The 24,282-nt window shown below is 42.5% G+C and overlaps 1 protein-coding gene across 1 annotated transcript in view; it reads left to right on the forward strand.

Annotated features, from left to right (window-relative positions):
* Nucleotides 1-21,418, forward strand: part of tspan13a (tetraspanin 13a) — a 72,060-nt gene extending 50,642 nt beyond the window's left edge. The window contains exons 5-6 of the mRNA XM_041183724.1: nucleotides 18,223-18,333; nucleotides 19,657-21,418. Coding sequence (XP_041039658.1) covers nucleotides 18,223-18,333; nucleotides 19,657-19,731 — 186 coding nt within the window. The 3' untranslated portion in view covers nucleotides 19,732-21,418. The remainder of the gene's footprint in view (nucleotides 1-18,222; nucleotides 18,334-19,656) is intronic.
* Nucleotides 21,419-24,282: the final 2,864 nt, after the last annotated feature.

The raw sequence follows: 24,282 nt of genomic DNA on the forward strand, positions 1-24,282 counted from the left end.
GTGATGGAAGCAGCATAACTCAGAGTCAGGTCTCTAGATCTCTAAGGCCAAATAAAGTCAAAACATTGCAACACACCTCCAACATTCCTTTGTGCCAGTTCACACTGGGTGCCACCAATAATAAATGGCTGCCACTTTTAAAAATGTACTTTATAAGATTTTTAGTGTTTGAGAAAGCAGTTACTCCTATCCACACTCTACAGCAGAAAAAAATTGACTGGTCAGGAAGCAAAGCTTTGCACTTGTGTTCAAACACATTCACAGCTCATATTTTGATGATCTCCATGCAATCAATGCATAGTCGACAAGCGTGTCAGCTGAAGTCCATAAATGTCAGTCTGACACGAGCATCTGCAGTGTGGATAATTTTGGGTAATCTTATTTGGTGTGCATTTAGCTTGTAACTTTGCAATCTTTTTAAAAATATCCCATTGTTGATTTACAGTTCTGTGTGAGAAATTCTCTTTCCACCTCACTCTAGCTAGCTTACTCCTTGTCTTTGCATTGTTTTTTCCCTGCCTATTTGGATTTAAACCTTATATTATGGTCACCACTCCTGAGGTGCTCATCGATATTTAACTCATCGACTTGATCCATCTCATTGTGCATTCCCTTAGTGCCTATCTTAAGGGCCTCTTTTAACCTGGCCTAGTGCTCCTATGTGGTGCTACCACTCATTGGCTGCATCATGACTGGTGGAAGGCTGCTGACTTTCAGTTTGGGAGACTGCAGATCACCTTGCAGGACAACTTCCAGCAGCTTTTGTATGAGGAAGCCAGACCTTAGCTTGCACAATCTCAACATAGGTGGCAGCCATGGGCTCATGAATGTCTTTCATGCTAAGAGAGAACAGCAGGTTGTGCTTCATGGAGCCATTGCCACTTGCCTGGGGCAATGCATCAGGAATCCTGGTAATCTGTTGGAGGGTAGTTTGCTGGATCATTGTGATGCTCTGGAAGCCCCTTTGAGCACTAGTACCTGCAGCCATAACGGCAGCAGTTTGACCTCGCATGGCATCAGTCTGAACTTTCACTGCGTTATTCAGACTTTTGGTGGAAGTTGTTTGTGCTGTAATAGAAGAGGCCATCAGATTCTGCATTGTGATTGAACCCACAAGGATGTTGCTGGTGGCCCGCAGTTGCGTGCTGAAAAGGACAGACTCCAAACTCTGCACAGCCCTATACCAAGTTGATTTTAGACTCCTAGATGCTCTTTGTCATTGACCACAGAATTTCTGACAGGCCACTCAATGCACCAAGCATCTCAATTTGCACAACTATCAGCTGCCTTCAATAGACTGCCCCGTTGAAATCTTCATCTGAGTCCTCTGCAGCAGTACTCATGTGCCATCTTGCCTTCTGGTGAGCTGACATGCTGTCCTTGTCCCCTCTCCTGTCTGCAGCATACTTGTACCCGGTGTCTCATTACATGAAGATCCTGCCTCTATGCTGTCCTCCAGGGTATAAGCAGAGCCAGTATCTGAGTTGGTGGCTGTGTATATGAAATCAAGTGATGATGTTTCATCTTCATCACTCTCTTCTTGGTCTTCCTCCATTCTTGGCCAGCTTAAAATGATTGGATATCTGAAAGGAAAAAGGAACAAAGATAAGATAGTGATGAGGGGAGAGGGAAAAGTAAGAAGTGCATGCTTACACCACCTGCAGTGTGTAAGTGATCATGCAGTGTGGGGGAATTGGAATGCAAGAAGGAGGATTAGATGTGATGATGCAGCCTTCTTCAATGGCTTCAGCTCAGTCACTGGCTAAAACTTCAGCAATGGCTGCTCTGATTTGAAAATGCATTCCCTGATGATGTTGATGACTCATATGAGGTCATTTATCCTCTTTTGGCACTGTATCCGGGTCCTTGTGGCTGAACTCCTGGCATTTGCCTTTACAGATTTGTGGGTCCCAATGCCTTCTCATTGTGAGTTGAGGGTTTCCTGCCCTGTTGGATACAGAGCATCTTGTTTCTTTTCCACTCACTCCATCGAGATTTGCAGAGCAGCATTGGAAAACCTTGGTACATGTGTTCTTCCACGGGCAGCCATTGTTCTTTGTACCACAGCGCAATTCCAAGTGATATTATCACCTCAAGCAGTGACAATGCATCTCCTCTTAAGATATGCTGGCTAGCTTTAAGTAGTACTTGCAAGTGATAATTTTGGGGCTCTCTGCTGATGTGTGTGTCCTGTGAATAGCACATGTAGTGCTGGTTCCACACAGCAATCTTGATCATAAACATGATATATTTGAATAGGTGTGAGGTAATTCCACATTTTGGGTCTGTCCAATTTAACCCCCGCTGTCTTCTGTCCTCCCTAGAGTCTGTCTCACTAACCCTCCAGATTAGTTTCTCTCCTATTAATATTGATTTTAAAAACCTTGATAAGTGAAGATGGACAATTTATGCATTTCTATGTTTTTGACTTTTTTGTCAATTTCAATTGTTTTTTTTAATTCTGGAGTAAAACCATAGAAGCACTTCAATTGGCTTTGTCCAGTGACAGTCCAGAACATTTCTGTGGTGCTGTTGGAACAAATGTTACCAGCTTCTAATTTGCATTGACATTTTCCCTTGTGAACCTGAACCAAAATACTGAAGCTGCAATTTTTAACATAAATGCTTTTATACTCTAAATATTCAAAGCATTGCTCACTTTATATTGTTTTCACTTTTTTATAAAAGTATTGTGCATTAAAGAATGGATAAGAGATAAGGGGCTGATTTTTGTGGAGGGATGAAAAAATGCAAGTCTGGCCCTTTTGCAGCCTCTGAAATGTGAGCTCACCTCCAAGTCCTATTCCCACTATATTTTTGTCTCAGAGACATGAGTGGGGAGAGTTTTCTGAGCCCTGATGCAGTGTGGGAGGAGTGAGGATAGTTAGGAGGCCTACCTCAGTTAGAACCATAGAAAAATTACAGCACAGACGGAGAGCATTCGGCCCATCTTGTCCATGCCAGCCCGAGGACACCCAGGTGCCCTACCTAATCCCATCTTCTTGCACCCAGCCCTGCAGCTTACAGCATTTAAGGTGCCGATCCAGGTACTTTTTAAAAGAGTTTAGAGTTTCTGCCTCTACCACCAACTTGGGCAACGAATTCCAGACACCCACTACCCTCTGCATAAAAAAAGTTCTTCCTCATGTCCCCCCTACACCTTCTGCCACTTATCTTGAATCTATGTCCCCTGGTTCCAGAATTCTCCACCAAGGGAAACAATTTTATCCTGTGCACTCTATCTATTCCCCTCATAATTTTGTACACCTCAATCAAGTCACCTCTGGGACAGCAGCCCAACTTCCACACTGTTTTCACGCCCCCTCTTAAAACGGTCAATCAAAACAACCCACTGATGAGAAGTGGTTCAAAAGCTTTTAAATCTCAGCCAAGCATTCATAATTAGCTCAGCTGTCAAAACAAACCATAAGAAATGTAACCAATAGGGTCTATTGAAACTCAAAAAAACTAGATGGCATTTTTTTTCTAAGCTACACCAGATGTTCTATCAATCAAAGCAATCCAGAAGAAGGTGGCTGTTATTTTTCCTCTAAGCTAAAGTTTGAAGGATTTATTTCAATTTAGAAAGGACTCTGGCCATTTAAATTGCTTCAGATTATTAGAGATCCTAAGAAGTGTTTTCTTCAGCTTTGAAGGCATATTTTCCAGATTGGAAAAGTAATGCTTCTCAGCACTAAACTATGTGGATTAATGTAATGGTCAATTTACAGAGTCCTGTGATGAAGCACTGTAGTTAAAACACATCTACATTACAATAGAGCATCCAATAGGAATACTTGAAGTTGTTAAGACGTATAACGCTTACCTGTCAGAATGTTCCTGACTATCCTGTAGACTTCCCCCAGTGGTCCTGAACTCTTTCAAATCCATATCTGCATGCAAAAATAATGTGGGAGAGGAAATTTAAACTTTCTATAGGGCTCACAGTGGGAACCCTGACTTCAGAAGAGTTGTGGGGTCTGGACCCAAGGGCTTCATGACCCACGAAAAGACCACACGGAAATAGTGTGGGGTCGGGAAGGGAGAGGAAATTCATTTTTGCAATGGCAAACTTCAAGATTTCAGTTTTCCCACCTCCATCAGGAGATAAAATTCTGGCCCATGGACTATTAAAAGTGCTTGCAAAGTTTTGGTAGATAACATTATTGACCTGAAGACTAGTGGATGTACATATTTGTAACCATTTTATAAATGTGATCATATTTATAAGGATTCACAAGATAATTTTGTATTTTATTGGAAAATATACATAACCCAAAAATCACCACTTAGCTGGTAGTCAAAGTCTCTGTTTTCTGATGAACCACAAGTTTTTTGGTGTAAATTTGCTGCAAACATGATCATAAGTTTGGTCATTATTATTTTTGGGTTTTGTGATATTCTCTTGGATTCAGTATCCCCACTCATTTGTGTAATTAGATAAAAGCAAAATATTGCAGATGCTGGAGATCTGAAACAAAAACAGAAAATGCTGGAAAAGCTCAGCAGGTCAGACAGCACCTGTGAAGAGAGAAAAAAACAAAGTTAACATTTCGAGTCCTTTTGACCCTTCTTCAGAGCTGAGGGGAAGTAGAAATATGATGAAATTTGTACTGTGTAAGGGAGGTGGGGCAAGTGGAGCTGGATAGAAGACCAGCGATAGGTGGGGACAAAGGAGGGATTGACAAAGGTGTTATGAGCAAGTGGACAAAGGGATTGTTAATGGTAGTGGTTAGTGCTAAAAAAGCTGCTAATAGTGGCATAAAGGTAAGAAAGCAAAATGCGATTGTAGCAGAACAAGGTTAGCATTGTGTGAAAGAACAACATGGACAAGTGACAGATGGCTCTGTAGGGGATGGGGTGGGGGGAGGGGGGGAATAGGTTAGAAAATGGGTAAAAAGGGGGATAAAGCTGCAGATAAATGAATTAAAAATAAAACAAGTGGGTAAAAAATAAATGTAGAAGATGAATGTAGATAAAGAGAATGTAGATTTGTGTAATTAGGTCTTGCTTGCATTGCAAACTAGGAGGCACTTTTTTCCTCCTCAATATCTAACTAAACAGTAACATAACCTGGGGGTGGGAACATTGATCCACATGCTCCATATGTCAGCTACTGAAATATTGCACATAGCACCATGTCCAGAAGATAGATTGAAAAGCATTCTTATCACGTTTAAGTATTGTTTCAAACCAACAAACTGGCATATTTTATGAGATTCATGAATAAACTGAATATTATTTTAATAGACAATTTCTTGTATATCAAAATAATAAAGATGCAACATTATTAATTCCCTTACCACAAGCCTAATATAGCTAAGCTAGTTCAAACTAGTTTTTTCTGGCTTTTCTTTTACTGCTGTCTAAAGTTCGCACCCATACCGTCTTAGAGATGGGGAACAAGTTCTTTCTCGTCTGTGTTAAGTTTATGATAATTGACAGCTGTGCAGGGCAAACCCTCAGCTGCAAAGGCTCTGGCTTAGGTCTGTGCTAAGTGCTGTGGGCAAACAACATTTCTTGTTTAATTAGCCTAGAATAGCTAGAATGAAAACAATCATTGTTGACTTGCCATTTCAATTGACTGAACTCCTGGGGCCTGCCATTAATTCATAGACCTAGAAACTTGCATAATTAAACATCATTAATATTGGCGTCTCTCAGTTGGCACATTCTCTCTCTGGGAAACCAATTAACACTTTAAATCACCATGGCAGCCAGACTAGCCTCATACCTTAACAAAAACAGAATTACCTGGAAAAACTCAGCAGGTCTGGCAGCATCGGCGGAGAAGAAAAGAGTTGACGTTTCGAGTCCTCATGACCCTTCGACAGAACTTGCGTTCGAGTCCAAGAAAGAGTTGAAATATAAGCTGGTTTAAGGTGTGTGTGTGGGGGGGCATGATGCCACCACCAAACACATCTTCCCTTCACCCCCCTTATCGGCATTCCGTAGGGATCGCTCCCTCCGGGACACCCTGGTCCACTCCTCCATCACCCCCTACTCCTCAACCCCCTCCTATGGCACCACCTCATGCCCACGCAAAAAATGCAATACCTGCCCCTTCACTTCCTCTCTCCTCACCGTCCAAGGACCCAAACACTCGTTTCAAGTGAAGCAGCATTTCACTTGCATTTCCCCCAACTTAGTCTACTGCATCCGTTGCTCCCAATGTGGTCTCCTCTACATTGGAGAGACCAAACGTAAACTGGGCGACCGCTTTGCAGAACACCTGCGGTCTGTCCGCAAGAATGACCCAAACCTCCCTGTCGCTTGCCATTTCAACACTCCACCCTGCTCTCTTGCCCACATGTCTGTCCTTGGCTTGCTGCATTGTTCCAGTGAAGCCCAACGCAAACTGGAGGAACAACACCTCATCTTCCGACTAGGGACTTTACAGCCTTCTGGACTGAATATTGAATTCAACAACTTTAGGTCGTAAGCTCCCTCCCCCATCCCCACCCCCTTTCTGTTTCCCCCCCCCCCCCACCCCTTTTTTTTCCCAATAAATTATAAAGATTTTCCTTTTCCCACCTATTTCCATTATATATATAAAAAAAACCCACTAGAGCTATACCTTGAGTGCCCTACCATCCATTCTTAATTAGCACATTCGTTTAGATAATATCACCAACTTTAATTTTAACGCCTATGTGTTCTATTGTACTATTGTCGTTGACATCTTTTGATGATCTGCTTCTATCACTGCTTGTTTGTCCCTACAACCACACCCCTCCACCTCTTTGTCTCTCTATCTCTCCGCCCCCCACACACACACCTTAAACCAGCTTATATTTCAACTCTTTCTTGGACTCGAACGCAAGTTCTGTCGAAGGGTCATGAGGACTCGAAACGTCAACTCTTTTCTTCTCCGCCGATGCTGCCAGACCTGCTGAGTTTTTCCAGGTAATTCTGTTTTTGTTTTGGATTTCCAGCATCCGCAGTTTTTTTGTTTTTAGCCTCATACCTTACTGGCTTAATGTTATCTGATTGTGAGTGTGATATGTACCTGTTCCAGGTTTTGACTATTTATCTTGCCCTCTGTTTTTCCACCATTAATTCTTCCAATCTTCATAACTTTTACCTGTTTTACATAATTTTTCATTCCATGTGTTTTTGTCACTTCAATCATTCTATCTGTGAGCATCTGAGATCTTCTGCTAGGACCTAATCATCTGAGAATCTCACTACCTTCACCAATTGATCTCCTACTTTGACACCTTTCTGTACTTAATCTAGCAATTATTTTATCATGGTAATTATGATAATTAATTCTTGGAACTCCCTTCCTAACAGCACTGTGGGTGTACCTACATCATATGGACTGCAGCAGTTCAAGAAGGTGGCTCACCACCACCTTCTCAAGGGCATTTAGGAATGGGCAATAAATATTGGCCCAACCAGCGATGCCAACATACTGTGAATGAATAAATTTAAAAAAAAGAGTAATGGTGATGACCTTGTCTCGCCCCGGACCAGGTTCAGTTTCACCAAATACTGAACTGATTGTAGCAGCCTGTCCCATATACAGAGCTACGATCATTCTTTTATCTCTTCAGTCAACTTTGATAACCTCCAGCAAGTTCAACAGCTTTTGGCAGCTAACCCAGTCAAAAGCTTTTTTATAATACACAAAGCAGATTTACACTTCTTGCTAGAATGCTATGCTTCTTTCACTTAACACCCTCATCATGGCTATACCTCTTGAGTCCCACAACCCTTTGTAAAACTGATTTGACCACAGCAGATGTAATGGCTTTGACTTCCAATCTGATTGGCCTGGCATAACTGAAGCATGGCTGTAGAAATATCCAATTAACGGTGCAATTTTCTATTTGTTATTGCCTATCCAACCTTACAGTTGGCAGATGGGCGAATCAGCCAGGCAACCTTTACATTTTTAAAGAAACCTCATCCAGGGATGGGATGAGGTTTCTGTTATGAAATAAAATAAAAATACAAATCTGTGGGCAGCATTTTTGTAATCTATGAATGTGATGCTTGGACAATCTTTTTCTGCTTTTTAAAACTTGATTGGAACATTTTCCTGTCTGCAGCTCCACAAGGCAACTCTCTGCCTTCAAGGAGCTTTTTCTCTGTGCTCGCCCACACCCGCGTTGATGTCATTGCCCACCCTCCTCCTGCCCCCACTCTAGCAGCGCTGAACCTTTCAGCGCATGCTTCATGCTGGCTGGTCATTAATTGGCCAGCCAGTGTGAAATCGCGGTTGAGGGCCAATTATGGTCGACAATCTGTTTCCCGACTGATCCCAGACCCGCCAGTTGCGCCCACCCGCAGAGCTAAAAATTCAGGCCTAGGTGTACTGTTTCTCCTGATTGTGCTTTTAAACCAGGTATTGATGATGCATAGCTTCTATCTTCTACAGAACTCAACCAGCATCTCTCCTCTTTCTGATACCCAGTCCAATGCTTCCAACTTCATTTCCATCGCTGCACTGACTACTGCATTCAAGTCTCCCATGATCAGTAAGAAGCTGTTTCCTTTCCCCTTTTCTATCAGCTCTTCCAGTTTCTGGTACACTTTCTCATCTTCTTCATCTGAGTGCTCAGTGGGCATGTGCACTGCTATAATAACATCCACTGGTCAGCATAGAGCACCATATTCAGCAGTCTGTCACTGTGTTGATTTAAGGACCTCAGAAGCATCTTGTCGGAAGATGATTACCTCCACAGAGAAATCTGAACTAGAATAGCAATGACAAGGCATGCATTCTTGAAACATGAATTGCTCAGCATAGGAATGCGGAGAGACATTGAGGAAACAATTATCAAGACTGATTTGGAGTGTCTTGTTGCATGGGCTGAAAGTGGATCTCAAGAAAAATGGATATCCAAAATCTAGAAAGTTGTGAAATGCGGTTCTGGAGGAGGATGGAGCGGATAAGTTGGAGAGAACACAGCAATGAAGAAGTTCTCAGGATAGTGGATATCATCAAGAAAAGGCAACAAGACTGGATTGACCATATTCCAAGGCATGAGAACTTGCTGAAGGAAGTGATTGAAGGAGGATTAGAGGATTGTATACCAAGAGGGAGAAAGAGAATGATAATGTTAGACAAGTGAAATTGAAAATATGAGGTTCCTGCAAGCAGCTGAAGAGAAAAGTGCAAGACTGTGAGGCATGGAGAAATGAGCAGAGGACCTACCCTTAGGCAGATCACGACTCACTAAATCTTAACATTTGTAGATATACTGTCAGTTCCAAAAATGAAATCTGTTAAGGCAATACGAGTAAAGACCAAGAGCTGGATTTTCCTATGGGGGCAAGGAACAGAAATCAGGACTGTTTCTGGGTCCTGGGCCTGCCCCGGGGCGGAGATGGTCACTCATTGAGATTTTCCCAAGGAAGCTCACTTAATTGGCCTGGAGATAGGTTTGTCTATTAAGGATGACAGGCAGGCTATTGAAGCTGGAGGGCAAGTCAGAGGCCATTCAGCTTGAAAGAAGCTACAGGATGAAATGTTAGGTAAGTAAGAGAGAGAGCACTTCAGCATCAAGGCACTCCAACTTTTTTAAACCTTACCTTTAAGGGCTGGGAGAGAGAGGTGGACTGAAGTCAAGATAGCCCTTTTCAAAGGGGCATGTGGCTGTACCAGCACTCGAGCAGGAGTTATTGCCTGAGGGAGCCTGGAGGCTAACTGGAAATTGGCCTCAATTAGATTGGTAATGGCCTGAGTGGCTACCCACCATGTGTCGAAACAATGACTGGGACCAGGTTGGAATTGGGGAACTAAAAAAAAATCTGCACTAGCCAGATTAACTCCTGCCCACCTCCAATCTGCCAGGGTCAAAAATCCAGGACCAAATCGAACTTTGTTTATCACAACTCACTTTATCTTTATTTAATTTAGAGGTGCTGTTGGTAGGCCCTTTTGAATAACTTATTGAATCGTTTTGACAGAAGAACAAAATGTGGAATCTATTTGTGTGGAGTTAAGAAACAGCAAGCAGCAACAGACATTGGTAGAAGTTGTTTATAGGTCACCAAACAGTAGTGGTCATGTGGGGCATGGTATTAATCAGGAGATTAGAGAAGCATGTAGCATGGGTAAGACAGTAATCATGGTGACTTCAATCTGCATATAGACTGGATAAACCTAATTATGACACAGCCGATGGTAAATGCTGAGTTGTTCAAATCCCAGAGGGAAACTTGAAACAACTGTCATAATCAATTTTTGCAATTTGTACAGGCAGAATTTCTTGTTGGTTTGCAGGGGCGGACCTCACACGTCCACGCGTAAGATGACACGCGGTGATGTCGGGCGAGCGCCCCTACGTCACTGTGCGCCATCCCGATATTTCGTTGGGCGGGCACGAGATGATGTCCGACACGCGCCTGCCATTAATTAACGGGCCATTTAAGGCCCTTGACTCACCAATCAATGCTGATTTTTCAGCGCCCGTGCAATCTTTGGGTCAGCCCAGAGGAGCAATGGGCAGGTGGGTAGGAGACATTTGTATAAACCTCATCCATGGGTGGGATAAAAGGGCTCACTGGGATCGCTAGGTGGCACTGTCAAGTATTTATTCTTCAAAGTTATTGAAACTGGCCTTGTATGATTGCAGTACTCCAAAAAGCATACCAGCTGCTTTGCCTGGACTCTTAACCTTCAGGTCAGCACTCTGCAGTGAGGAATCTTTTCTGGGCCTGCAGATTTCAGGAAGCCTTCCCTTAGCCTGGAAGTGGGAGCTGAACTGTCCACTGGAGGCACCTCCTCTGAGGAGGAAGGGAGGGCTAGAAGGGGGAGGAGGCCAGGAGTGCACATTCAGCTTCCAGGGGAGCCATCTTTGGGAGAACAGACGCAGGCACAAGGGACGCAGGGCCAAGAGGTAGACCAAGGCGGACAGGGCCACAGAAGATGCCAATACCCTCCTGCCAGCGTATACAGGCGGCGAAGCAGCTGCCTCAATATGTCTGAGGTGCAGTGACAAAGGAAGCTCCATCCCTCGCCAGTCAACACTACCTGTCAGATGATTGGGCCTGAGTTCTCCACTAACTGTGGATGGACATCCCATGCCAGTGTCTCTAAAGGTCACAGCTGCCCTCAACTTCGATGCCTCTGGCTCCTTCCAGGGTTCGCTGTGTAATCTTTGCGGTGTTTCCCAATCAGCTGTCCACACTTGTGTCAAGCAAGTTACATACGTTCTGTTCAGGCATGCATTGACTTTCATCCACTTCTGTTGGAACCAGGCAAGCCAGACACAGCGAGCCAGAGGCTTCGCAGCAATTGCTTGCTTCCCCCGCGTCCAGGGTGCAATAGACTGCACATGTGGCCATCAAGGTTCTAGCAAGTGAGCCCAGTGCTTTCGTCAACAGGAAGGGCTTCCACCCCATGAATGTGCAGATAGTGTGTGATTACAGGATGCTGATTTTACAACTCTGTGAAAGGTACCCAGGCAGCTCCCACAATGCTTATATCCTCGGACGCTTCTAGGTGCTGGGGTTCTTCTGGCTTGATGGATGGCTGCTGGGTGACTAGGGCTATCCCCTCCAAATAGTGGTTAATGAGGCCTCTCCGCCTTCCAAGAACAGAAGCTGAGCAGCGCTACAATAGGAGCCATGCCTTCAAAGGGCTATGGTGGAGAGAACCATTGGTCTTCTCAAGATGCGCTTCTGCTGCCTGGACCGCTCGGGGGGCGGAGTCCAGTACCCCCTGGATCGTGTGTCGGTGATAGTGGTCGCACGCTGTGCTCTGCACAATCTTGCGCTGGAAAGCAGGAACACGGTGGACGATGAAGACGTCGATGCAGTGGCTGTGGCTGCACATGATGAATCCAGCAGTGAGTCCGAGGGTGAGCATGCACAGGGAAATGCTGAGGGGGTAGACCCTGAACCGGTACTACTCCAAGGAGGCAGGGACACCTGGGATGCTTTAATCCAACAAACCTTCAGCTAACACAACACAGATGGACCTTCAGGACAAGCCTGGGCTGTATGCTCCATATTCGACACCTAAGTGCAAAATCTGCCAGGTTAGGAACAGTAACAAAGGGGCTTGTTAATAAAGCTGAATGTCCAACAAAGCACTCTTTACATTTTTGGAAACCATCCACGTGCAGAAGAAACGAGGCACCCTAAGCCATGGTGACATATCTGAATTTAATGTGTCAAACAAACAAACTTATGCAAAAAAAAGACAATAGTGTTACACATCAGAACAAATCATAAGGACTTCACCTCAGGCAAACACAAAAGCACCAGTGAAAAACCTGTGGTGTGCCTAAGGTGCCTTATGTTTTTGTTTCCAGGTGCTGCCTCTTGGTGCTGCCCCATTGCTTGGAGTGAAACAGCTTGCTCACTCTGCTGTCCTGTTGGCCTTGATGACCTTGGCGGTTGTCCTCTGGCCCGTGGAGCCTGTGCTGGCCCCGCCTGGGAGGGAGCTGCCAGTTGCACAGCGGGCACCTCCCCAATCGTCGCAGCCCCAGATGACCGGATGCTACTGTCACTGGGAGAGGGGCAGAGGAGCTGCTGCCCTCATCTGGATCGCCCTAAGAGGTGCCCGCAGAGACAACAGGCAGCTGCTGAGCCAACATGAGGTCACTTTGGAACTCCCTGCTCACCTCAGATGGATGGGCATCGAGCTGGGAAACTTGATGCCCAGATCATCTTCCACACTGGCAATGACCAGCTGAGGTCAATGCCAATATGAGGGTTTGCTGGTCAGAGCGCATTCCCAGGAAGCCCTGACAGATCTCCTGGAGGAGGCTCTCCATAAGAGTCGCCACTCTCTTCATGGAGGGCACATGGTGCTCGGACATGTGGCTCATTGCTTCGGCGATTGTCTGCATAGACTCCTCCACCACAGAGACCAAGCCAAGCATAGCCTCATGTCTCTGCCCCAGATGCTCCCACACACCCGGCTGCGTTTACTGCCCCTGCTGCGCTGCAGACGACTGCAGAGACACATCATCAGGCACCAACTGAGCATGTGCCTAGTCCCCTGCAGTCCTCCGACTGCTGGCGCCATGGGCACTCTGTCTCTGTCAGCTCCTCCAGCGATTGTGAAGTGCCCTCACCACTGTGCCCCGGGACACTAGCAAATGTTCGAATTCCCACCGAGGTGCTAGTATCTGCGCTGGTGCCTGCCTTGCAGAGATGGTGTGATGCTAGTGAGACTTCAGGCCCTTTAGGTGTGAGAGGGGGCCTTTGCTGCTACTCCACCCGGCTCTGCTCCGATGGTGCTGAAAGGAAGAACAAGGACAGTGGATCCGTTAACGTGGAGACAACGACAATGTGCATCCCTGTCCCCCAGATCATTATGCGTTCATCCTTCCATAAGCAATGGTCAAGCCATATTGCAAAATGAAATCAATTAACATTCAGCACTGCTTTGGCTGTTGGGAGAACAATGCTATCGTCACTGTTGGGCATACATACCTGGCCTTGGCACCCCAGCCTCACCAACACCAGTGGACCTGGGCACATGATGCCTCTCCAAATCCATGGCCCCCTGCTCGAACTGGTTAAGAATGGCGATCTGTGTCTGGCTGCCACCAATCCTCGCACGCTCTGCCGTGTTATGAGTGGGGAGGGTATGGGGTAAGCCAACCTGCTGGGTTAAATGACCAATGCCAACGTTGTACTCACCCTGCCAGATCGCAACAAGTCGTTGAAACGCTTGCGACACTGGATCTAGGTGCACTGCACTTTGTTGCGGGAGCTCGCCACCTCCTCCCAGGCACATTTAGTCATGTGGGGGGAGGGGGGGCTCCTCTTTCTATCCTGGGGAACCAGCACCTCCTACCGTGCTGCCACCTCCTCGAGGGCAGCAAGGCAGTCATCCGAAAAACAAGGGGCGCACTGGCCCCACACCCTACCCTCTGGCCTGGCTTGCCCCGAAGGGCTACCAACCAGCCTGGCCTGTCCCGATGGCCTACCCTCTGGACTTGCATGGATTTCATTGCCCCACTGTCCAGCCCTTCGCTCAGCCATTGCGTGCAGCCTTTCTCAGGCTGCCAGGGCCTTCCTTTATACAGATCACCATTGGACCCAGCGGCCTGAGCGCTCCCACCGCCGCCATCCCACTCCCGCTATGCATGGGAGTCGTGAAGTACGCTGGCCTACGTAAAATGGCGCGGACCCGATCGGGCTGCAGGCTTTGAATTCAGTTACAATAAGACCACCGACTCTCAAAGGGTTTTTACAGAACTAAATTAAATATTTATTAATTAAAAGATTGTAAGTAAATACATATGTTTACAAATGACTACTATAATAACTTCTAAAAAAAATCCTCTAATTAATCTGACTTTCAGTTACACCTCGTTAATGCAACAGTAAAACACACAGATACAAACAGACCCCTGGCAAAGCACACTCTGGACAGTCGCACTCCAAATGAGTTTCTTTCAGCTCTGGGACCTTTCAGACAACGGCTTGAGGCTTACAGGCTGGAGGCTTCAGATCTTAGAATCCCTCCTTTTTTTACCAATAGCCTTATCTTCCTTTATACATATTTTCCTCTTTGAATGTAAATTCTCATTGTATCACTAAGTTTTTTGAATTTCACCTCTTCTAACAACGAAACCCCTTTCATAGCACCAATTTTATTAGTAAGCTTTGAAAAAAATAAACACAATTGTTTGGCTTCTTCTGGTTATGAGTAATATTTCACTCATTCTTTTCAATCGTTTATTTAAAAATGCAAATTACCCCTTTACCCTTCACCTTGTAACTTCCCTATGTTTACCTAATTACCATTTCAAACCTACTTCTATATATCAAAGCCTCTAGACCAGCTGGCTTTAATCCAATTAAGATACAAACACACACACCATAGAGCTCTATTTTAAAATAATTTCTGGTAACAGTATAGACATTATTGTATCTTCTTGACAACCTAATGATTACAAATGTTGTCAAAGACGACTTTCTGGAGTGTGTTAGGGTTGATTTTCTAGAGGAGTATGTTGAGGAACTGACTAGAGAGCAAGCTGATTTAGATCTAGAATTATGTAACAAAAAAGGGCTAATTACTAATCTTGGTGTAAAAGAACCTCTAAGAATGAGTGACTATAATATGATATTATTATGTTTGAAAGTGAGATAGTTCAATCTAAAGCTAGGTTGTTAAATTTGAGCAAAGAAAATTATGAAGCTATGAGGGGCAAATTGGCTGGAAAAATACATTAAAATGTATGATGGTACATAGGCAATGGATAGCCTTTAAATAATAATTAATAATTTACAGCAATTATACATTCCTCCAAGGCACAAAAACCCAAAAAGCAAAGTCAGTCAAGCCTGGCAAACAAAGGAAGTTGAGGATTGTATGAGATTAAAAGAAAAGGCCTATCAAGTTGCCAGAAACAGCAGTAAACCTGAAGATTGGAGGATTTTAAAATACAGAATAGGAGGGACCAAGAAATTGATAAAGGGAAATAGAATGTAAGCTAGCAAAACATGAAAAACAGTCTTTAAAAGCTTCTACAGGTATCTGAAAAGGAAACTTTTGGCTAAGACAAATGTGGGTCCATTACAAGCAGAGTCAGGAGAATTCATAATGGGGAATAGAGAAATGGCAGAGAAGCTAAATTATTACTTTGTGTCTGTCTTCACTGAGGAAGATAAAGGAAATCTCCCGGCTTTAGAGATCCAGGCAACTAGGGAGAATGAGGAATTGAATGAAATTAGTATTAATAAGAAGGTTTTATTGGAGAAATTAATGGGACTGAAGTTTGATAAGTCTCCAGGACCTGATATTCTACATCCCAGAGTGTTGAAAGAGGTAACTATGAAGATAGTGGATGCATTGGTGATCATCATCCAAAATTCTATATATTCTCTTATGGTTCCTGCAGATTGGAAGGTAACAAATGTCATTCCACTAGTTAAGAAGAGAGGGAGAGAGAAAACAGGGAACCAAAGTCCTGTTAGCCTTACATCAGTAGTAGGGAAAATACTAGAATCTATTATAAAGGATGTGATAAATGGACACCTGGATAATAACGATCCAATTTGGCAAAGGCAACATGGATTTATGAACGGGAAATAATGTTTGACAAACCTGTTGGAGTGTTTTGAGGATCCTATTAACAGATTTGATAAAGGGATGTCAGGCGACGTAGTATACTTGGATTTTCAAAAAGTTTTCGATAAAGTCCCCCACAGGAGGTTGGTTAGAGAAATAAAAGCACATGGAATAGGAGGAAATATACTGGCATGAATTAAGGATTGGTTAATGGGCAGAAAGCAGAGAATAGGAACAAACTGGTCATCCTCATGTTGGCAGGCTGTGACTAGTGGAGTACTACATGGATCAGTACTCGGACCAAAGCTGTTCACAATATATATCAATGATTTGGGTGCGGGGACCCAATGTAATATTTCCAAGTTTGCGGATGACACAAAACTAAATGCGAATGTGTGTTATGAGGAAGATGCAAAGTGGCTTCAAGAGGATTTGGACAGGCTATGTGAGTGGGTAAGAACATGGCAGTTGGGATATAATGTGGAAAAATGAGAGGTTTATCCCCTTTGGTAGGAGGAACAGATGTGCAAAGTATTTCTTAAATGATAAGAGATTAGAAAGTGTAGATGTACAAAAGGACCTGGGTGTTCTCATCAGTAAGTCAGTGAAAGTTCACAGGCAAGCTATTAAGAAGGCTAATGGTATGTTGGCAAGAGAATTTGAGTACAGGAGTAGTGAAATCCTGCATCAATTCTGTGGAGTTTTGGTTAGACCGCACCTGGAGCATTGTGTGCAGTTTTGGTCCCCTTACCTTAATACAGATATTATTGCCATAGATGGAGTGCAATGAAGGCACACCAGACTTGTTCCCGGGATGGTAGGACTGTCCTACGAGGAGAGATTGGGGAAAGTGGGCCTGTATTCTCTAGAATTTCGAAGAATGAGAGATGATCTCATTGAAACTTACAAAATATTTAAAGGGATAGACAGGGTAAGATGCAGGTCTAGATGGTTCTAGACTCCCCTGCTTGGGGAGCCTAGAACCAGAGGGGACAATTTCAAAATAGGGGGGAAGCCACTTAGAACTAAGATGAGGGGAATTTCTTTTACTCAGATGGTTGCGAATCTATGGAATTCTCTACCCCAGAGGGCGGTGGAAGTATGTTTAAAGTAGAGATTGACAGACTTCTAAATGCTAATAATGTAAAGGGATATGGGGATAGTATGGGGAACAAGGCATTGAAATGGATGACCAGCCATGATCCTATTGAATGGCAGAGGAGGCTTGATGGGCTGAATGGCCTATTCCTACTCCTATGTTCCTATGATAGGAAACTTGGAAAACCCTTGATCTGTGAACTCTCAGTAATCTGTAGACAAAAATTATGGACTCAGTTGAACTGTCAAGTTACTGGTGCTAATTGATGTAAAAGTCTATTGGCATAATGGTGAGGTTTTGTGTACAAATAAATGTCAGTGCATTTGAAATTTTAGCCACTTTGAATTTTTTTGTCAAATGTAAGGATACTTTTTGGAAGGCTCTGCATGCAGACGACCAATGACTATTGGAAATCGAAGGTTATTGCCCATAATTTTCTATCCATTTGATGTTTCAGTGCCCTAGACTGTTTCAGTATGCACTAGTTGCATGTGTGAGGCCCTGGATGGATCCTAATAACACTTGGGTGACCTTTTTTGTGTAATAAATACATGCAGAGAGCTGGAACTCACAGACAAAATGAGTTGAATGGTCTCCGCCTATGCTGCAATTTCTCTGATTCTAATAAAAACAAAAAAACTGTGGATGCTGGAAATCCAAAACAAAAACAGAATTACCTGGAAAAACTCAGCAGGTCTGGCAGCATCGGCGGAGAAGAAAAGAGTTGACGTTTCGAGTCCTCGAGACCCTTCGACAGAACTTGAGGTCACTCAAGTTCTGTCGAAGGGTCACGAGGACTCGAAACGTCAACTCTTTTCATCTCCGCCGATGCTGCCAGACCTGCTGAGTTTTTCCAGGTAATTCTGTTTTTGTCTCTGATTCTAATGTTGAGCTCTTTCTTAGCCATGGCAAAAGTACCATTGCCTCTCAGGAAGTTGTGAGCAAACAAACAGGTAAAATGACCATTGTATTAACACCTACAACACTGTTGTTTTCATATGACACCTTTGAATTATTAAGAAGTGAATGGACCGTCGCAGCTTGCCAAAGAAGCCAAAAATGCATAGTTCACTATTGAAAATGTGAATTGTAAAGAAATACAATCTCTGCCGCTTTTTTCTTGTTCCAGCAATGTGTTGCTACTAAAGACTGTCAACCATGTGGATCGATCCTAAAAACCTATGCTGGCGAAGTACTGAGATTTGTTGGTGGCACAGGTCTTTTCTTCAGTTTCACCGAGGTCAGTAAAACTTGCAATATCTTTAAAGAAAGCTAATTCATTCTGTTAATAAGGGCAGTGATTTTAAGATACAAGATTTGAAAACTTGAAATAATTTTAATACATTGAGTTAATGACAAAGATCATATTTCCATTGTTATAGAGAGCTCTGTTTTATATAGCTTATGTATTCAGGAGGATTTCCAGAAGTAATATTAACTGTCTAGTATGGCACGACAGAAAAATCAAATAATTCCAGAGCACAAAATGCCATAAGCAGTGTCAGGAACTCTCAATGATTTTAAAAATTCATTGCCCACTTTTTGAAAATTTTTGATAAGCTTGTTGTTGAAACATATAGTTATCAACATTGCTGTTTGCTGCTATCTTATTGACCACAAGAGGTGTTTATATTGTAACAAGTGTGATATTTGCTGTGACTTGGATCTTAGTGATTTTGACTTCTGTGGGCCATTGTGTTTTCTTTTTGAGTAGAGATATGCTCAATAATGGAAAAGTTGTTGCACTTCAGCTACATATCTTGAGAGCTTGTATTTGGTGGTGGTGGGGTCAGGAAGAAAAAGTAAAATGCAGACCATAAGTGCATTGTGCAAAGTGACTCAAAAGTTAAAAGTTCTGCAGAGCCAATTTACATCAGGTCTTCTAGACTCGATCTCACCTCTGAGAATTGTGGTTCTATCCTGCCGCTTTGGAGCCATATGTGCCTTATGTGAAAGCACCCTTGATGTATGTTTTACAGCTTGTACACATATTTAGTCAGTGTATTTCTGTCCAGAGTAAAATTAATCTAAGCATGAGGAGGGTGATTTTATTTTTTACTGCTGGGTGAAAAATGAGTGATGTTGACTGCCCATTTTATATCTCAATTGATTTTTCTTTTCCACTGCAACCTATTCGCTTCATCCTTTTTCACCCGGAGATAAAAGTTAAAATTATCTTCAATGTGATTGTGTGTGTGTGTGTGTGTGTGTGAGTGTGTGTGTGTGTGTGTGTGTGTGTGTGTGTGAGTGTGTGTGTGTGTGTGAGTGTGTGTGTGTGTGTGAGTGTGTGTGTGTGTGTGTGTGTGTGTGTGTGAGTGTGTGAGTGTGTGTGAGTGTGTGAGTGTGTGTGAGTGTGTGTGAGTGTGTGTGAGTGTGTGTGAGTGTGTGTGAGTGTGTGTGAGTGTGTGTGATTGTGTGTGATTGTGTGTGATTGTGTGTGATTGTGTGTGATTGTGTGTGTGTGTGTGTGTGTTGGAACTATAACATCACCTTTAACTTTTTATTAACAAGTTGTTCTAGCACATTAACTTCTTTTATAACTTGAGAGTGATGTTTGTTTCAGATCCTGGGAGTATGGTTAACACACAGATACAGGAATCAGAAAGATCCACGAGCAAATCCCAGTGCTTTCCTGTAGGAGAAACTCTCAGAAATGTCACATCACTGGAACACTGCACTACTGAAGCCTCCTGTATATTTTTTGTTGTTGTTGAGACTTTCTATATCTAAAACTCCACCTGCTTGCAAGACATGTCTTTCACCTGGGATAAGGGTTATCATTCAGTTATTGCTTTCTGTTGTTATGAAACTGAGAACTAAACTTAGTTGATCCCTTAAAGTATTCAAAGTTGTGAGGAATGCACTGCTGATTACTGTTGCCTGTAACCTAATGCTTGTCACAGGCATTGGTCAGCACAAGAGGTTTCTGTGACAATTGTCCTTTCAAAGCTGCCTGCTTGTGCATTCTTAGAAAAGCACTATACTGATGACATAGAAAATTAACTCCAAAGGAAATGAGGCATTGGCTTACGACATTATTTGACACCCCAACCCCTAAAGTATTGCAGTGTCTAATGATATAATTCTACTTTTTAATTTTTCCATTTTCCACAAAAGCATGTTAGCTAAGATTAAGGATATTTTGTTTGATTGGGAGATAATCACAGTTAATGTTGAGCAAGTTAAGATATAAATAAACAGGAGTATTAATGCAATTTTCCTTTTATGCAACAGCTTGGTGGAGCAGTTCATTATTGTAAAATTTTCAAGTTGTATTTGATGGGTTTTTCAGAAGACATCTCCAGATTTGCATTCTGTCCTGGGCAAAAATCGAGAAATTTGAGGAGTTTTTACACATGGATCTCTTGATCCACTAGCAATACTAGCCTGAAGAAATGCATTTCTAGCTGCTTAAAGACCTTTTAAGTTCAAAAGCATTTGCAGGATTTTGTATGTGTGAAAAGCTGATTTCCTTGATAGTAGTCAGAAATGGTTGATTTATTTCCCTAGCTTATTTGGAAATGCTTGTAGCCAGCCAGTGTGATTTCTAATGTGAAGTTTTGTTGTAGCACCACACTGCCCTGATGATTACTGATAGATTTAATGTACTGTGATTATTTTTTCTGAGGTTTGGTAATACTTTAATCTATTAATACTTATTTTAATGGGCGTTTGATTTAAAAAAAAAACTTATGTTTTGCTTCAAGTGCACATAGTAAAGTTGATTTGTTAGAAATGTGGCAATTTTGGAAACAAATCGTGTAAGATTGTTTGCAACACATTTGTTTTTCTCTGCAAATGATTGAGAAACTCCTTTTATTCGGTTATTTAAAATATTGATTATTGTGCAACTGTGTGCAATTTTGTTCATGGCATAACTGTATTCAGAATTACAAGTATATTTGACAGCTTGGTATCTTGGTATGTTTGTGTATATTGGCCAAAGCATTGATTGTTCATTACACAACATTGGAGGGAAACAGCAGTGATTTAACATGTCTTGTGGGAAAAATGCTAATGTGGAGAATATTACTACTGTATTTATGAGATTTGTAAAATTTAAGAGACCATGGGTAAATTGTGGACTCCAACCATTAAAGTTTCACTTATGTGGGTGGATGATTTTTTTTATTTTCTTTGTGTGTTTAACTGGAGCTTATTCCTATACTTGCTTGTTAGGACTTGAACCAAAATAATGAACACATGATTTTGTTTTTGCTTTCTGTTTAATGTGGCTAATTCCTTTTTAAAATTTTTTTAATAATTAGCTGTGGAAGTGACATTTTAAATGGATGAATAGATAATAAATGTATATCTAAAAGCTGTATAGGACTGAGGTTTAAATATTTTTTCCTGTCAGGTGTTATGGTTGAGACTGATCTTATCAGTTACCCAGCATCCACACGTAGTCTGCCCAACATGGATCACTGGATAATAACTAAGAGCAGGAACATTAGCTAACCTTTTAACATTTCCCCATTTTCTCCCCCTTTACCAAAAAAAAATAAATGAAGTCAGGAAGTTCTTTAGATGCATCACCATTATTTTCCTGGCAAAGGTCAGCAGTGCAGGTGTAAATATGAACTGGCCTTCATGGCTCAATATCACATTATGTAGTTGATTTATCTGTGTAAGAAATTTTGAATAAGTATGTCAGTATTAATTTGAGGAGATTTGCCTGTTTCTTACACTGCTTTATGTATAATCCCCCTCAAGGTGATCCTGAATGGCATTACATTGAAATGTACAGGGCAAAACAAAATCATTGCAGCCCCATCACCTGCTCCCAGTATCTAATGATATTGGTCATACCCTCTGTCGTTTTCCCCCCTAAGTATTTATCAAAACATCTCTTGAAATTGCTGACAAACTTGCAGCCTCCACTATGTCCCATTGCAGTCATTCTATTTTTGCATATTTAAATTGTCTTTTCGCTCTGCCTCTACCAAATTTTAGGCTATACTTTCATGTGAAATTTATGACTGTGCCACTAACCTTTTCTATTTTGAGCACTTCTATAAGGTCAACCCAGGTCATCTGTTTTTCAGTGCAAACATGGTAGCTTCTGCATTATTTTCTCATATTTCTGGTACTTAATCTCAGCTTATGAATTTAGTTGCCCTTTATTGTTCCCTTTCTAATGTCTGGATGTATTTTTATCACATTACTGAGAATTGCACAAAATATTCCAGCTGGACCAGACCAGTGCTCTACATAAATTCACAACTCTTCAGATTTCTGTTGCAGACTTTGAGCCGCACAGTCCAAGATTGCATTTTCTTTCTTTTCCACTCATGATGAATTGTGCTTAGTGATCTTAGCTACTGAACTGCTGTGAGAGTGGATGAGTTAACAATTGAGGACATTGCGGAGAACAGTTGGCAAAATAAGTTTAAATGTCATAATTGAAAGGCAGTCCAGGTGATAGAGGGCAAAATTCTACAAATGGCAGGAGGGAAGTCAGGAAATGTATGAGCCAAAATAATAGATGAAGATATTAAAACTTATAGAGAATACCTGAAGTTAATAAAGCTGTATGTGGTCTGTTCTGACACTTACAGAAACCATTTATTGTGCCCAACAACTCTAAAGCAAGATCCTGTAAACTGCAGACAGTTAGAGCTCCTGTTTGTCACAAAGAAGATGCATACTTTTTCTCAGTACAGACATGCCCCTTTTACCTAAATTAATACAGCTTGGGTTAGTATGAGTCAAAGTTTTGTGTTCCAAAATTATGTACAATAGTATTGCTGGAGCTCAATCAGCTGAACCAACACTGTCTACCAACACTGTTACGCTGGTACAGCAGGTTCAAGGGCTTTATTGCAGTGGTTTGCATTATTACCTAGAGCTGAGCAGGAAAAATCACAGCCCATAGTGAAAGATGTGCCCATATTGAACCATATTGGCTGGTCAGTCATCAGCAGTGCCCAAAACTACTGGAACCTGCCCTACTTGGACTGTATTAGAGCCTATTAAAGGAGAGTCACATCTTTTGCAAATTTTCATAGTTGGGCATGTCACCTTGAAACTGACTCAACCTAAAGAGAAATAACATGCCTGTGCAGGCAGAATTGACACTGGTTTATCATTAAACAATTGGTTAAATGCAGGCTTGAACCCCTTAGACAACAGGTACCTGAAACTATTAACTATTGATCTGACAGCAACATAACTTTCCATAAAATGTGTGAATACTTTACCACTATTTACCTGAGAGTAATATGGGCGTGCACCATACTCTCAATAGCAGGTGGTGCAGAGATTCAGCAGCAGCTGCGTGGCAAAGGGACAAGAAAACATAGCCAGTTCTTTCCTTGCATAAATGGTTGGATTTATATGGATAATGCTTTCCAGGATCTGTTCCTCATTAGTTAGGTGATGGACATTTACTTTCAGCTTTCTAAGAGAATCTGCCCAGAACAGGTTGTGACATATTAACCATCTTCTAAACATCTAAGGCTATTTACCAGGCTTACAGGTCACCAAGCATCTAATTCATATCCTCATATAAGGGTCTTTGAAAATGAGTTGTGCTGATCATGAAGCTGATTTATTCTCCAGGATACCAAGTGACATCCCCTGCCCCTCCCCCTATCTCTCTTCTACAAACTCACATCACTGCTTTATGCAATTCTGCAAATGGACTGAAGGTTACTTCTCGATTGCATATCTGGGTATTCTGACAAATGACGCCTGAATGCTTGGACACGTATTTAACACCACAGCTATATTTTGCATTATTTCCAATGGCAACAAAATGCCAAAGTTGCACATTGCTCCTTAGTACCATCCACACGCGGGTATCCATGTGAAACCCGCTGGATTGCTGGTGGGCAGCCTCTGGTTCGCCTGCCCTGTTGTGACCTCACCACTTCCTCACTCTGTGCCCCATATTTAAACAGCCACAGTGTGCACAGTTCTTAATGCTTGCAGCCCAAGCTAGCTCTATTGAAGAGATGGCCCCAAATACCCAGCATAAAGTTGGTATTTACCAGCCACTAATTATGAGCCAACAACTGAGATAAGTAAGCATCCATCATATGCATTTGGTATCCCCCTTGAGCCAGGAAAAGCCATAATATGCTTGAAGGCATTCACTACTGCACTGATCAACCCACTGCTTAAGATGGTGAGTGGAGTGTGCTAGATTTCCAGCCAACTCTACTAATAGTTTGTGAAAAGGAAT

Source organism: Carcharodon carcharias, chromosome 3 (assembly GCF_017639515.1).
Source record: "Carcharodon carcharias isolate sCarCar2 chromosome 3, sCarCar2.pri, whole genome shotgun sequence".
Classification (NCBI taxonomy): Eukaryota; Metazoa; Chordata; class Chondrichthyes; order Lamniformes; family Lamnidae; genus Carcharodon; species Carcharodon carcharias.